Genomic DNA, 17841 nt, shown 5'->3' with positions numbered 1-17841 from the left:
CGAGGAAATCATTTCACAAACTTTTTACACTAACCAGCCATGCCTAAGAATCCTTCAACAAACTTCTTAGGCCAGGAAAATGACCCAAAACAGAGTGAGGCTGGTTGATATTAGGATTTGTAGGCTTAATTTTTGTTTTATGTATTTTTCGTTTTATTCTTTTGTGACTAGAATTATTTAATGATAAATTGACGTTGTTGATTGAACTCCTACTTATTGTACATAAATTTTAGGAAATAAATTTATAACTCTAAATGAATGTATATTATTTATAATTATTTTTGCTAGACATTTTTATTCTAGTGAATTACTAGAGGTGATGGGGGCAACCTTATCATAATTGAGCTTTCAAATAGGTTAAAGAGAATATCCTTAATAATGCAGAAAATACAAAGAGAAGATGGGGGCAACCTTATCTTAAATAAAAAAATGAGCTAAAAAACCTTCAAGAGTTTCATTAATGCATATATGTAATCATTTACATTTTACATGCAAGCTTTAGGCTTTGTTTGAGACAACTTAATTAGTGTCATTTCCATTCGAAACCTGAAAAATAATTTCGGTTGTTGTTTGGATGCATAACTTTTGTAAAATTGTATTTTTCAAATCTCCATTATCTTACCGATTATCTAAGTTTTTTTTATTTTTGCTTATCCGTTAGAAAAAGAGTTTTGAAACAACTGTTTATCGCCAAAATTTTATAGAAGTTCTGCTACCAAACGAGGCTGTAATCCTTCCAATAAAGATGCTAGGGATGGCTCCATAATATGAATGAGTCTCTAAAGACATATTCAAAAGCCTTACATATGTTCAATTTTGTACAGAGTATGCTATCTTTTTTGACAAATTGAAACCCAGCCAGTTTGTCCTTAACCAAAATATGAAGGAAGCCAGCCTGATTAGGATAAAATAGCACCAAGCTGAATAAGAGCTTTCTTATTGCTTTATAAAACTATAGTGAGGAGTAAATTTTTAAATTTATTGTAAAAAGCAAATTTTCTATGTTTTTTTTTTTTTTTGAAAACAACAAATAAATAGTGAACAAATAAAATTTATGATTATAATATGCAAATCAAAATAATAAAAAACCTGTCACAACGAAATCTTTATCTCATAAAACATTTTCTTGAGCAACAATTCACCCACTCCAGCTAAAAAATATTACTCTTCTCCACACGTAATCATCCAGTTTCATGGAACATACCATCAGCACTTGAAATGCCTCATTTTAACAGCTCTGCATTTCATAGCAGATACACCTAAAATTTATAATGCTTTACACAAGACACCAAATCATACTTAAAACCAACAACTCTCTGATTAAATAAGCACTTCAGAAAAATAATGCAGCAAATTACAACTGCATTTTCCATAAGTGAAAACAAGCTGCTAACAGCTAGCTGGAAATGGATTCATTTAAAATCATAATTTACATATGATCGATCATATTTGGGATGGCAATGATGTTGAATTGGTTGTTCTTCTTCGTTGAGGAGAAGCATGAGGCCTCATTTTCAACTTAACAGGAATATCCCTTGGCTCTATTTGCAGCAGAGATTTTGTTCCATCTTTTGCATCTTGAAGAGTCTCTAACACGGCAAGAACTTCTCGCATCTGGGGCCGCTGCTTTGAATCAGTACTGATGCACTGCAAGGCAAGGTTCGCAATGGTGAATGCACCTTTCTTTGAATATTGGCCTTCCAATCTTGTATCCATGATTCTGAAAAGCTTGCGCTTATCGCCAAGAAATGGCTTTGCCCAATCCACAAGAATTTGCTCGGTGCTTACTTTGTTCTTATCCACAGCCCGGCGTCCAGAAAGCAGTTCTAGCAGAACCACCCCAAAGCTATAGACATCAGCCCTTACAGTTAGCCTACCTGCTAAGGTTTGAATTTTGTAAGAGAGAAAAGCTTAAGATATAGGCTTTGTTTGGGACAGCTTTCATACTACTTTTTAAAACGACTTTCTAGCACGAAATTTTCAAATTCAAAAATTTTTTTAACTAAAAAGCTGTTTTAGAAAGCAAGAAGAAAGCCGTCCAAACGAAGCCATAATTGAGCTATTCAAAATAATCACCATTCATTGCAGATTATTGCAAAGTCTACTATCATCAATATCATTTGTAATATCCCAACTATTTGGGATTGGGTTAATAAATCCTCCTCCATTTCTTATAGTGTCACATAAATGTTTGTCTCTCTAGTTTTGCTAGTTTTGTACAATTTAGCTATATATTATACTTGGCGCAAATCTAGGATGCACTCATATTGATATGAAGATCTTAATGAGGAACACATTTACTTTCAAAGTATAGAATGCAAACACATATTAGACACATATACTTATATATATGCATACAATCTAATTCATATGATGATAACTTTTATTCTATAAAGGAAACAAAAAATAAACTTTATGAAAAACAGGCAATATAAATAATTAATTATTGAAGGCATGTTTTAGTTCTCTCTTTGAAAATTAAAAGCCACGTCTTGTATTCTTCGACTCTTTCACAGTTTCGTCATTTCATTCAATCATTGCTATTTCACTTAAGGGGAATTTACATACAGGTCGTTTTATATCATATTATTAACATATTTAACATCCAATATTTAAATATTTTATTCCCACCACCTATAGACAACTTTATTATCAAATATGTATATGTTATTCCTATATTTCATTTCTACCACCTCATACCACCCTATAAACTTTTATATTTCATTCCTTGCACCCATATTTGATTTATGGGTGGTAGGTATGAAATATTGAAGTCTTGATTGTTAGATAATGTAAATAACATGATATAAAATGGTATGTATATAAATTCCCCTTCACTTAATCATGACATGCATATTCAATATATGTGATTTATTTATTTATTTCTTTTATAATCAAGCGCGTTGGCCATGTTTATGACACGTATTAAATACGTGGTGTTGTGAAAATAGCATTGAAGTGTTGCTGCATCATAAATCTAACCCTTTTCTTCCTTATTATTCTTCACATATACATATCAATGTCAATAAATAGGCAAATTATTGGGTCAGGTGACCGAACCCATCTCTGCGTTCGGTCGCCAATAGAAAGACGACATCTGTCAGGCATTTTTTTAATTTAATATCTTTGCTTTATGTCTTATCAGCCCGAGCGACCCGACCCGGTAACCCAGTTTAGGTGAATTTTTAAGCATTTGCCGCCCTTTTTTTGCAATTTGAAACCCGCGAAAGATGTAAATATCTACTGCTGTAGAAGAAAAAACGAGCCAGAAAATTGCAGAGAAGAAATGGACTGCTCAGCGAAGAGGGAGGTGGAAGAGGGCATGGAAGAGGGAGTGCATGAATCGGAAAGGATGCATGAATCGAAATCGGAACCTAACTTAGCTAGAAATTCCTCTGGTTTCAACATATCGGCAAGTTTCTTGGAAAAACGAGTTAGAAAGTCGTAAACAGTCAGTTTTAATCTCATCGCCGCAAAAAAAAGGCGTAGGTTTCAGCTCATTAGAGTCTTAGGATCTTAGATTTTGAGATATTTAGGAAGAATAAATTTTTTTTGCCGGAAAAGTAAAAAAAAGCTCTAATGTTGTTGCTTAGCTTTCATTATTGTTTTTAGGATGAAGATGATAAAAAAACAGAACTTGTTTGATATTTAATTGCGCTTTACTTGCGCTTCACTTGCGCTTTAGTTGCGTTTTACTTGCGCTTTACTTGCGTTTTAATTGCTCTTTAACATTTCAGGCTGTTTATAAAGATAAGACAGAAGCATATGAATGTTTTTGCACTTATGCTCACGATAATGACTTTAGCGTCCGAAAGGATCATCACAGTTTTTGGCCAAATTCTAAGAAGATAAAATCAAAGGACTTTGTTTGTTCAAAAGCTGGTTTCAAGAAAAGTAATGATCTTAATTCAAGAAAGAGATTCACTAGACCAGATGTTAGAACTAGTTGTCTAGCTATGGTGAGGTTTGTCACAGATGAATATGGTTACTGGCATGTCAAAAGATTTATTGAATCCCACAACCATGAATTAGCTAGCCCAGCCGACAGACACCTTTTGAGATTATGTAGGAATGTTGTTGAGGAAAAAGCTTTCGTCCTAAAATCGATGACAGATGCAGGGATTAGAACCGTTGATGCATATGCCTACCTTGCAGAGGAAGTTGGTGGATGTGAGAATGTCGGATTCTCTAAGAGGGATGCCTACAATTTTATTCAGAAGGAGAAAAGAGCAAGGATTGAAATTGGTGACACTAATTCTTTGATTCAATTATTTAAAGATCGACAAGTTGAGGACCACATGTTCGCATGGGATGTTCAATATGATGATCAGGATCGATTGTTAAATTTTTTCTGGGTTAATGGCATAAGCAGGATAGATTATGAATGTTTTAGAGATGTGTTGATTTTTTATACTAGTTACAGGCTGAACAAGTATAATTTTGTTTGTGCGTCATTTGTTGGTGTTAACAATCATTGGTAAAATATTTTGTTTGGGGTTGCTTTTTTGTCAGAAGAAACAATTGAAATTTTTACATTGTTGTTTAAAATATTTGTACGAATAATGGGTAATAAATATCCAACAACAATATTCACTGATTAGGACCAAGCTATGACAAGGGCCATAGAAGTTGCATTACCTCACAATCGTCATAGATTATGCCAATGGCACATCTTTAAAAAGGTTCCATCAAAAGTTTCCATCTACAATAGCAATAATAAAGTTAGAGGACTCTTCTATAAGTGTATGAGGTAGTGTGATTCTGAGGAAGTGTTTGAGGAAGCATGGGATAAAATGATCAAGGAAGGGAATCTTCATAACCATGAATGGTTGCAGGATCTTTATAAGATAATGAGAAAATGGTCAACTGCTTTCAACAAGGATTGTTTTTGCATGAGCATTTTATCAACGCAGCGTAGTGAGTGTACTAATAATATGTGTCATGACATTTCTAAGCCAACAAGTTCATTAATTGATTATTTTCTTGGGTTGGAAAAGGTACTGATGAATTGGCGGCGAAATGAGCAGGATGAGGATTACAAATGCAGTCAATCTGAAATTGTTCTCGTGATAAAGAACAACTCAATATTAAAACAAGCTGCTAGATTTTACTCAATAAAAATATATTCAATTTTTTAGGAAGAATTTATAAATGCTACGGGAGAAATGAGTATAGATTTTATCTCGACTGATTCTTCAAAGTTTCTAGTCAACTACATAGAGAAAAAAAAATCAAAACCATCCTTGGGTTGTTCACTTTGATGCACCAGAAGATAACATTCAATGCAGTTGTAAGAAGTATGAAACCATGGGATTGTTGTATTCTCATTGTTTGAGGGTTTTTAAACAGTTGGATATGGCTAAATTCCCTGAGAAGTACTTATTACTTCGTTGGTCAGTAAGAGCTCGAAAAGTTTTTTATTCAGGTTACTTGCTTAATTCTAAAAAAATTTAGCCATATGGGATTGTTGTGTTCTCATTGTTTGAGGGTTTTTAAACAGTTGGATATAACATAATTTTCTGGGGTGACTGAATTTTCTGGGGTACATGCCCTGGCCGGGTTTCCAGGTTTTGTATAGCACTAATGTCAGCCCCGTATTTTTCGGCTTCTTCATTACTAACATTCTCAAGACAAAAATAAATATGCAAAAACAAAAAATGTATTATTTTCATAAAGCGCAACCATAAATAATTTGCATCATTTATACGTTAAAATTATCTCATTTTTCTTTAAAAATTTAAATAATTTTGCAGCAATCTCTTGAGTAAAGTATAATTCAGTATACCCCTCCCATCTCAGAAAACGCGGTCTTAGTTCTGGATCGGATAGTTTATTCAAAGAAAAGTGTTCCAAAAATCAAATCTGTATAATGCTAAACATAAAATATTAAAAGTTAACATTAAAAAGCATTATGGATGGAGAATAATCAGTAGGAGTGGAAACTTACCAGTAGAAGAGGAAAAAATCCATTGATGTAACCCAATGGTCTTTGCATTTAAAACTTCTCAAAAATTGTGTTGAATTCCCCGACCATGAAGTTTCTTATGCATGAAGCCCAATTAATAGAAGTGAACTCAATTAAATTACTTGCAACAGATGTGAGCCTTCTAGGGGTTTTATGATTGTTTAGTGGAAAGAAAATGTTAGATAACAAAAACATAATAAAGGTCTTTAATTTTGTAGCATTATCAGTTAATCTGTCTAATTTTAATATTTCTATTTTAATTTCAGTTGTTAGAGGTCCATTTAGAGGATCAATCATCCATTTGATATCAATGCCTCTGTTAGGCAAACCTGTCAGAAAATTTCAATTGTTAAAGTTAAAAAAACATATCCGTATAAAAAATTTTTATGTTCAAAATATTACCTATCAACAAGGCAACCTCGTCAGAAGTAAATTTTAGTAAATGACCAAGGACGATGAAGCCTTCATCAGCAGGACTCCAAAATTTTAGAACCTCAAAAAAAAGTGGTATACACTGTTATAATGCGGGGAACTTTAAAAATTGATGAATGTTCAGATTCTTTAACGTCTGCTCAACTACATCATCAATAATCACGACAAAAGCATCACAATATTTTTGAAAAGTGGTAACATAGCATCTAGATGTTACTGACCTTTGATACGGCATCTTCATCTGTAAAAATAAAAAAAATCCAGATAAAAGCGCAACTAAAGCGCAACTGAAGCGCAACTATAAATTTTGTAATTATTTTGCTTCATTTGTCTCTTCCAATTACGAAGAAGGTTGAAATTCAGAAAAAAAAAATATTTGAACATCACATTGAACATAAATGCTAGTTATAAAATTATTACTAAACCCTAAAATTTAGCATAAAGCGTAAACCTTTCGTATCATTTGTTTAATCCATTTACGAAGAGAAACTTGAAATTCAGAAAATAAACATTTGAACATTAGATTAAACAAACAATGGTAAAATTATAACTAAACCTTAAATTTTAACATATAACTTAAACGCAACAAAAGCGCAAGTTAGGCGCAACCATACCTCTTTCTGAATGATGATCTTCTACAATCTCGTCGTCTACCTCCGGCGGGAAGAAGATAATGCATAACCGAAGGTATTGGAGGAATCCGAGAGAGCTTACCAGAGCTGGAGTAGCAGTGAAAATGTCGCTTGAAAAGAAAATACGCGGCGTTTCCATTCTTTATTTTCCGGAATTCAAATAAATTGGGTTACCGGGTCGGGTCGCTCGGGCTGACAAGACATAAAGCAAAGATATTAAATTAAAAAAATGCCTGACAGATGTCGTCTTTCTATTGGCGACCGAACGCAGAGATGGGTTCGGTCACCTGAACCAATAATTTGCCGAATAAATAACCGCACCTGAACCTATTAGAAAAATTCAATTTGGGTTACCCGTTTAAAAAAAGGGTCATGTTTGGGAACCCAAAAATGACTCGTTTATTTTTTTTTTTCTTAAATTATTTTATTTTTTATAATAATCTTCTTATTTTTTATCAATTAACTTAAAATCTATGTTTAATAAACTACTAAAAATATTTTTTAATTAAAATAGGTTATCATGTTATTTTCAGGTTGCTCACGGTCGAGTTTGGGTTCGGGTTCAATTTATTGACCCGTTTATTAAACAGGTCGAGTTTAAGTTAACCAGATTTGAGTCGAGTCAATTTTGAGTCGAACCCGAACCCAACTCGTTGACCTGTTTTGACACCCCTAATATACACATACCCATATCATTATGCAAATATTCCTTCCCAAATCACTTTTTATATTCAATTATCTTATATGCAAATGTTAACAGCATCTGTCTAAAAAAAAAAGAGTCAATCTTCGTCCAACATTCATACTTTTAACACATTAATATTAACATTTTTAATTCTACCACATTCAATCTACTTCTAATCATGATTGGATAAAATATAGAAATTATTTAAGAGTGAAAATCTAGACAAATCTTGCACATTTCTTACACCACTAAAGTTAGGACTTGGTTCGTTGGCTTTGGGGAATGCCCAGACGCTAGCAAACATCAAGTATCTATTCAATTGGATTTTGATATAGATGTTAAGATTGACTGCCAAGATAACATCAACTCTCAAGTTTTTAAAAACAGGCTTGAAACAGCCAACAACAACGGTTTTGAACAAAAACAGGACCTCAACCAAAAGTTCCTATTCAATTCAAGAAAAAAAAAAGAAACTGAATCTCAGCATAATAATAAAAAACCTATTAAAGTGCATATATTTGCCACACGTGAACTAAACCTGTTGCAATATATTCAGGAGCTGCATATCCTTGTGTGCCCATAACTTGTGTGGAGACATGAGTCCTATCCCCCGTCGGGCCAGCTTTTGCCAAGCCAAAATCAGAAAGCTTCGGATTATATTCCTGCATTTAAAGAATTAGGCATCCAAAGTAGAATACTTGAGAATGATCAGCGAAAAAGAATCTGAACACTTGCTACAAAGCATACTGAATCAAGGAGAATGTTTGAAGCCTTCACATCTCGATATATAACTTGTGATTCAGCGTTATGTAAAAAAGAGAGTCCTCTGGCAGCTCCCAGCGCAACTTTGATTCTTATAGCCCATGATAATGGCTCTGCGCTCCCTGAATGCATTAAAAAAATAAAATAAATGTTAAGTTTCATTCAATAGCAACCACAACAAAATTTAAATGGTGCAATTATAACATCATATGTGCAATCAAACAAATAAAGGGGAGAATAATCACTATTAAGGGGCCTAAATGATTAGCACAATTAAGCATGCTGATGTATGTTTGACAAAAATCAGATGATTGATGTACTACAGAGAAGGCCAGCTTTCGCAAAACTTCATAGTATTTGTCAAGCAAAGCATTTGGGCTCTGTTGAGCCTAAAATAGCCTTCAAAGTAGGTCGGGAGAAAAATATATATAGTATGTAAATACACAAGGATATAATGGCTAAAGAGTTTATCATATGGGAGAAAAATATTAACAAAAAAAAAACAATTCGAGGAATGAAAAGAAAAATAAGTAGGTCAGGAGAATTGAGTGTTGGCGAGCAATCAATTATTGAGAAGTGTAGAGAGAGCAAGATTGATAAGAAAATAACCTGTATTTTGTGAAAATCATGCATGCGTTTATTAGCTACCGAATGAACCAAAAAGCAAAGATGGAAGAGACGAGATATTGTCTGTCATTCCAGAATCTATTCTGGGCAAGCTCCAAGATGGTCGGCTACACTAGCAATTCTGGTAATCCTCCCGCTTTCAGTCCAGAATTCTATTATGGAAATACTCTCCTAGCCAACTCCCTCCTAGATGGAAATATACAGATCTAGAGTTTGAAAATCAAGTCCTTGATTCAAATCATATCCCTCATTTCTCCTATTCTATTTACATGTGGAGAATAATAATATTATGAATTTAAATACCTGATTGCATAATTACTATTTTTTCCTCTTTTTTTTCATTTTTAGTCAATTTCATTTCTTTATATTCTAAATCCTCTAATTGAGTCGTGTATCTCCTATTTATTTTGTCTCATTACTACCTCAAGAATAAGAAATGCAATAGTCTCTCTCTATATTATCCCCATTTCTTTCTTCTCTTTGCCTATAATATAGTACCAAAGCCATCATCAGTTTGGAGATTTGTTTACTTGAAAAAAAAAACAAAAAGATTGAATTTAAAGATTGCAATGTGCAAGTCATCAAGCATAGCCTCGAAGGACTAGCTACTATGGTAAAGATATTTATGATCATTTTTACAAAGTATGCCAAAGAGAGATAAAAAATTAATTACAATGTGCTAAAATAGTTTTATCAATAAAAAATTATATAAAATTTATTTTTAATATCATTTATATTATGTAAATAGATAAAATTATTTTAGAATATCATTAAATATGATAACTTGATTATTAAAATACATTGAGCGATATAAAATATATTTTCATAGATTATAAGCATTGGCCAATAGTATAGTTGATAATAAGACACAATGCAAAATTGTAGAGTACTATCAAAATTATACAATTAATTGGGAAAAACAATTGATAATTGTACAGTACAATCTAATTAAAAAAATAGCTTTTAAATTACTCATTGAAAGTCTAAAGTAAAATATTGACTTATTGAAGTCATACAGTACAATATAAATCTTGCACTACAATAGCCGACAGTATGATGTATTTCATACTATATGATATGCTCAAATTTGATGATTATGAATGATTTATAAAGTATCATAGCTATCAAAGCTTAATTAAGATAAGCTTAATGCCTACATGCTAGTTGACAAAAATTTTAATAGTGCTAATGGCTATAAAAATATAAGAAATTCACAAGTAAAACAACTAATGCAAAAATCAACAAAATATGAGCTAATGTTATTAGATCTTTTAAAGAAAAGTTGGAGAAAGGTAAAAAGTATTCATCATCAATCATAAATCTTCTTTGGTTATTTATAAAATATTTCTTACGTAATTTTTTTAGAGATTGTATTATGTTTGATTGATCTTCTTATACTCATTTTGCAATTAAGGTTTGTAAGGAAATATCTAAGACATATTTATAGGAAATAACAATTGAGTCACTTCCAAGGCTCATGAGATATTTAATTTGGTTTTAAACATAATTTTCATTATCTAGCTAGGCGGGCTAAGAGTGATAGGTTCATCACCTTAAAGTAGGAATATTATGATCTAAAGAGAGGGCTATTAGTAGTAGGTTTCTCACCTTGAAAAAGTGAAGGTTATGACCTATTGGAGAAGACTAGGAATATCTTGTTTCTTGCTTTGAAATAAAAGTTTAAGGGTGTATCTCCATTACCCAATCAGGAGGAAATTGGAGTAAGAGAAATTCTCCACCTACACGTGGAGTGAAACAAAGTAGTTTTGATGGTAGCATTAGTGGGGATTATAGTGCCAAGTTTACTTCACTTTTATATGCTTTCGTGTACATGTGGTGATTACTTGATTAATGATACATATGTTAAGCCATTGAGTAAATATAAATAATATGCCTAACTAAAATATTGCCGTTTCTTGTACATAATCCTCTTTATATCACCACTACATTTGAATTGAATATATTTGTTGACTTCTGTAATATGATAACAAAAAAAGAGGTTAAGCTCATGCCTGAGCCCATATCCTGCGCAAATCCAGCTCAGACACTGCCGTTTGCTACCGTGCCGCAGTCTGCAACGGCGCCGAAAATGTCCATTCGCGCATGGGCTCGCCTTGATTCCACTCCTCTCAGCGTCGATAAATAGAGGCCGAAGAGGCTTCGGCTTCCCCCCACTTCCATCCGCAGACTCCAACCTTTTTCCGATCTCCTCTTGCTCTCTACAGAGATCCCAACCCACGACCTTCACGGTCGATCAACCTCTGAGCCCGGCTCCCACTGCAAGCTCCAAAGCCTCCTTGCTCCTCCCTCTACCTCTTCCGAACCCACGGACAGAGAGAAACAGAGATATATATATATATATATAGAGAGAGAGAGAGAGAGAGAGAGAGAAAGATCCCTACCTCTACAAGTACAAACCGGCCTCTCCCTATTCTTCTCCCTTCGACCCTCCTGCGTCTGGCCGAACCTCACCAAACCTCACCAAACCGAAACCCTCCCCCTTCCCGAGCTCCTCTATCCCTAGCCGAACCCACCTCCTTCTCCCTACATCTTATCCAAGCTGACTTCCCTAGCTCCTTCCGACTCCAAGCCCCAACCAAGCTTCAATCTCCGGCCCTTATCTCCTGCGCCCGAGCCTCATCCAGCCCCTCGACCGACCCCTCCTCTATCTTTAGCCGACGGGGTCTCTTGCTTGCAAGCCGAGCAAAGAGGCTAATCCCTCTCTTAAGTATGTTATATGTATATATTTATTTTGTTACTACTATTGATATTAAATTATATTAGTATTAATATTAATATTACAATTATATTACTATTACAATGTTATTATTATTATCATTATTAAGAATACTATTAATGATATATATAATAATACAATAAATTTATTAATATTAATATCAATATTATTATTATTATTTAATTATATTTAGTTATTTTTAATAACATTAATTATAATTAATTATAATTATTTATAAATTATTTTAACTATATAATTAATTATTATAAAATAATAATTTTTTAATTAAAAATGTATTATGATTAATTTATAATTATTATGGTTAATTTTAATGATAATATATTAATCATAATATATTAAATTAATTATAATTAACTTTTAATTTAAATTAATTATCATCATTTATATATTAAATTTGTTAATTATTATAATTATATTTAATTATTTTTAAATTTAATTAATTATTTTATTAATTTTAATTATATATAATTAATTAAAGAGAATCCTCTCTACCTCGTCGTGCGTGTCGGAGCCGGCCAAACCACATAATGCACACCTTTGTTGAGCGTGGTTTGAGGGAACTTGGTGGCGACACCTATGACGAGATAAGCGAGTGACCCCTCGACCCACGTGTCACCAACCCCGCGAAGGTACGAATATTTCTAAAATTCAAAACCTTACTTCAATGTTCGTGGCGGACCGGAAAACCGCCCATGCACACCTTTACTAGCGTGTGGTGGAAGAGACCCGGTGCGGCACCTACGGCAAGGCGGGGTCACTCATAAGTACCACGCCCGAGCGGGGGGAAAGCAAACTGTCTTTTTAAACAGGTAACCTGGTCAAAAATCTGCTTTTTCAAAAAATTGCTTTTTAAAATCCCATGCACGCCTTTGTTGCGTGGTGGATAAAAAAATTCCGCGTCGGGTGTCTCACAAACACTAACCGTGCACATCGTTATTGACGTCTGGCGGGTAGGCGGCCTCTTAGTTTTTTTTTTCCTAAACAGGGGAGACGCCGGGAGGTTGCCAAAATTTTATCTGAAATAAGACAAGCGACTTGGAACCATTTAAGAACCTGGACTGATTGAACTCATGGATGCAGGACTTATGAATGTGTTCACCTGATGAGGCGATGCAACAATTTGTCAATCAATAGGCAGGGAAGAGTTGGCGATGAATGCGATTCACCTGATGATCAGTGTTAACTTACATATGAACACAACAAGCCTATGAGTGTTGGACCAGAGATAATTAATGAGTGCTAGACACTCCTACAATCAATAACAATTACAGTGCTGATCAAATGCACTAATTTCCACAAACAAATATGAGTCAATTGTAGCAGTGCAACCATCTACAGGACCGTCATGGAGGACCATCATATGCACTAAATGTCATATACGAGCAGAATCAAAAAGACCAACAATAAGTGTAAGCTCCTACGACCAGAAATGAAGGAGATTCGTTAGTGCACTATAATATGCAGAAAAGCAACATGTAGTGCATGACAAGTCTACTGTAATAAAGCAGCGAACAACTCTATTCAGAGCGCTACAAGCCCGTAAATTCGACACGGCCACCTGGATCCGCAACCTCTATGGTAGGGATGGCACCAATTATCAAAGAAGGTATCGGCATAATCCTTAACGTAGCTATGCAGACGCTAACTGTTTTTCAAGAGTTACCCCATCGATCCCGGTCGGCAAACCAGTTAGGATATTGAATAGTAATTAGGCCACATTTAGAACTTATCAATTTTTCTACTAAAAGAAAACCGGGGGGTTAAAATGCAATCATGTTTCCAGACCGTAAGACGCATAACAGGGGTCCCGTGGCTTAGGACGGACAGATTAGTGTGCTGACTTTTTTGCCGTACAATACAATTTTAAAAAATTTAGCTCACTGTTTGACTCGCTCAGTAGGATTTGCTGGGCGCGGGTCGATTAAGAATGTAAATTCTAGTTTCTGGGCAGTGGCTTCGGGGAAATTCCAGGTTCTTATTACAGCAATTCTTATACGGGAGTTTCGAACGACAGAAGTTTCTCGGAACCTTCACACCGACAAAGGGTATTTTAACTTTTTTAAACGATGTTAATAGGGTTGATGGACTCATAGGAAGATATTTAATATTTGTTTTTAATACATTCATGTTTATCGTAGTAAACACAAGGCTAAGAAATTATATTAGAATTTCATATAAATAAAAAGAACTACAACAGCCTACTGAAATCTGGGTGATCACATATTCAATTGATACATCATCAACGGAATATCAATTAGTTCAGCTGACATGCATCGAGTTGGACATTTTCGATACACATCAACAAAAGAGCAACGGACCATAACACCTACGCTCCAAGTGCATAAGACACTAGTTTGTGTTGGAATATGCAAAGAATCTTTAACCGAAAGGGGGAGGTTAAATAATCCAAGTTATTGAGATTCTTTACAAATGCCAACCGCAAACTACAACATCTCAAAAAAATCTCAAAATGCCCAAAAATATGTTAAAATTGGAGAATTAAATCCAATCAGAAAAACACGATTGCCACCAATCCTCCACCATTCCGGCAAATAGGTCTCCATTTCGGGTGTTGAGGTGGGCAAATTAAAATATACTATCAAGCTGACTACATAGGACGTCTACAAATTGAACTCAGTTGATCTTTAAAAAATATTCACTATGGTGTCAAACTCGTTAGCTCCTGCTCAAACAATCTCCTGGCCAGTAAGCTCGGAAATACGAACCCAAACAACACCAAGGATCACTCAATCCGAGCCCAAATAAGTCCGAATCCCAGAGTTCAAAGCGCTGTGGAAGTTCAAAACCGCAACTTTGAGTATTACCGAAATCGGTCCCTCTGATTTTGACCTGAGCTTATACTCGATCGAACGCCTCGAACGAGACGAAATCCACGAGGCCAAGATCACTAAATTCCCGACATCATCTATAGGCCTCAAATGTCCACGAACGGTGCACGATCGTAGGATTCAATATCGGCCAGTCCATTTGACCAACTCCCTATTCGCCCTTGATTCCTATTTACGGACATGCACTCCAGAAATCTATAAATGAGAGCCCTATTTCTTCACAAAGAGAGCATTAAGCAAGAGAGAGAAGAAGAGAAGAGAGGAGAAGAGAGGAGGAGGTCCTCCTGACAGCCAGGCCGGACCACGCGGACCACCACAGGACCACATCTGCGGAGATCCACCGGGGACCCACAAACCTCGCCGGACATCGCGACACCACACGAACCTCTGCCGGACATCGCCGCCACTACGGAAACCTCCGCCGGACCTACGCGCCGGGATCACCGAGGAACGTTGCGGACCATCGCAGAAGCCTCGCAGACCACCACCTTAGAGCTGAACGTCCGTCCTACCTTCTGCCGAAACCCGAACATCCTGTTCAAGGCCCGACAACTCGGTCCCTACGTCCTGATTTAAGGCCGACACTGCGTCTAGTCTGTCAGGCCCGACCGTCAGTCCCTAGTCTTGGTCGAAGACCCCGACGTCTATACTTAGGACCCGACATTCAGTCTACGTCTCCCAAAGGACCTGACTGTCCTTATTATGACTGATTGTAACCTGATCACCCTTGGAGGTGATTCAGTCCTTGTGTAACCAACTAAAGTCATAAGTGCGAATCATATTTCAACTGGGCTAGCCTCGTGGTTTTTCCCGTTTTTTAAGGGTTTTTCACGTAAAAAAAAAACCTTCTTGTGTTCTCTGGTGTGAGCTAGTTATAACGTACAACGTTAAGACGCAAGATAAATCTATCGCGGGCGTATTTTCTAGTCCCGCAAACAATTTCATAAATATATTTTAATTTTTGCTGAAGTAATCAGTTAGATATTCTGATTATAGAAAGACAACAATTTCGTTGAAAAATAGAAACTTACACTGGTTAATCCAATCAATAATTCCCATCACCATCGTATGAATTTATAGGAAAACATTAGGCAAATTCTCGATGATCTTCACCTTACCCTTCTTCTCTCCTTCAAATATGATATCTTCTGCATTCGCCATCTGAATGAACAAAACCAAAACGGCTAAATTCTATTCTCTGCAAGCTCATCAGCAAGATTTCTATGTATATCTTACACGTTGGAGTTTCTCTCACAAAAATCAGGGATTGCTGGTCCCGGATGAAAGAAGGGACGCATTTGGCCGAAGGTAATGACGATCTTTCTTTCAAATATGACTGTTTTGTTTGATTTAGAGAGGTTAATAGCTGTAATGCAATCTTTCCATTATGGATCGGCCTTCTAATAATCTGTCAAGTAATATGCATTTTATCGAGGCTATATTTATATGAGGTCATCTGTTTATAGTATATGATGCCTTTAGATGAGACGTTCGACAACCATCAGTTAAGCTTGAATTTCTTCCATCTTAGCTCTCTGTCTGTTTAGTTACATTTACTTTCACCTATTTCTTTGTTTCACCTTTCAGAAGTCCCTGCCCTATTTTTTTTTTGCCATTGTATATTTTCAGTTATACGTTCTTATTATAATTGGATTTTATATAGGGCTGTAATGAAATATTGATTTTTAGCTATACTTTTTTTATTACAGATATGCCTGAATTTTTAAATAATAAAATTAAATGTTAGATATACGCATTAATGTTAAAAAAATGTATAATGATTTAAGGCTAATTCTGAAGAAATTGGGCACTCATGAATATCTAACAACTTATTTTTGGATTAACGATATGATAAATAAAACACTGCCAGGTTGTCAGGTCCAAGTCTTAATGAGAAAAATGGAGGGTTTGCGCTAGGTAGTTCGCAACAGCCGTAAAACTTGTCGAATAATCATGATGAAATTTAATTAGATGGTTTGGTCCATTAAACGGAGGCCTTCCGATGACCGTGGTTAGGAAAGTTGAGTATTAGATTGGCTTATGTTAAAAGATAGAGGTAGACCTAAAAGACTATGGTTAGAAAATATTTAGAAATGGTATCTTTCTTTATTAGATTTAGATGAGAATTTGACTTTTTAAGGAACAATGACAAAAAAGTATTCCCATGTAGCCGACCGTAGTGGAGTGCAAAAGCTGATGTTGTTGTTGTATATGATAAATAATAGTATAAACTAGATAATACATGGGGAACGTAAAAACACTCAGCGATACAATAGCCGAAAATAGAAAATGCTGAAAAATTTGAAATCACAAGAAAAAAACGAACGGAAATACACGCCAAGAAATCAACAAAATATAGAGAAAGTAGTACTTATTCTTGCTTATCTCTTACTCTCTCTTTATTTTTATTCACTCTTGCACCATTTCATTATGAAACAAACAAAGAGAAGATATTAAAATTAATAAGGGATGCACTCTTCCATTAAAAAGAGAAAAAACTGCAAGGCTAGCCCGCTTTGGCAGCATCGGGCGTCAAATTTGGAGTTCCATCGGTGCCACCCGCTGTCCCTTCTGCTTGACAGCTTCGTCAGTACTAGGTCTGGAGCTATAGTGCATCGCTCTCTTCCTACCTCTAATCAACAAACAGTAATCGCAGCAACTCGGGTAACAACGCCACTAGTTTGTTCGTCTTTCGGAAAAAAATTCGGAGTGGAGCTGCGACACTTGCAACGTCCTAGTCCGAGTTTCTAATGATGAAAAATTGAGATTCATCAACAATACAACTTGATTAAATTGACACAAATTTAGATACCGCACAATTGAAAAAGTATGATATCAATAGTAAAGTTTTTTATAAATTTATTTCTTGAAACTCATAAATTCTTATATAATTTTGAAGCTGTATGTTACATTAATTTTTGGGAAATTTACATACATACACTTTATTTTATGTTTATTTAATTACTCTAACACAAAAACATTAATATTTATACCTACCATACCCATATCAATTTTAATATCAAATTACCACTCATAATAATCCATTATATATTCATACAATCCTAAAACTTTAAAAAGAAAAAAAAAACAATATTATATTCTATGCACCAAATTTATTTATATGGGGTGGT

The 17841-nt window shown here is 34.9% G+C and overlaps 1 protein-coding gene across 2 annotated transcripts in view; it reads right to left on the bottom strand.

Moving 5' to 3' along the window:
- Nucleotides 1-1105: 1105 nt before the first annotated feature.
- Nucleotides 1106-17841, bottom strand: part of LOC110112379 (probable serine/threonine-protein kinase PBL3) — a 35686-nt gene continuing 18950 nt past the window's right edge. For both annotated transcript variants that reach the window (XM_028699261.1, XM_020844575.2), the window contains exons 4-6: nt 8462-8598; nt 8253-8376; nt 1106-1877 (exon numbers count right to left, since the gene is read on the bottom strand). In XM_028699261.1, the coding sequence (XP_028555094.1) occupies nt 1444-1877; nt 8253-8376; nt 8462-8598 (695 nt within the window). In that variant the 3' untranslated portion in view covers nt 1106-1443. The remainder of the gene's footprint in view (nt 1878-8252; nt 8377-8461; nt 8599-17841) is intronic.

This window comes from Dendrobium catenatum, unplaced genomic scaffold (assembly GCF_001605985.2).
Source record: "Dendrobium catenatum unplaced genomic scaffold, ASM160598v2 fragScaff_scaffold_1226, whole genome shotgun sequence".
NCBI classification, from domain to species: Eukaryota; Viridiplantae; Streptophyta; class Magnoliopsida; order Asparagales; family Orchidaceae; genus Dendrobium; species Dendrobium catenatum.
Note: the sequence above shows the minus strand (reverse complement) of the source record. Positions and strands in the feature narration are given on the sequence as shown.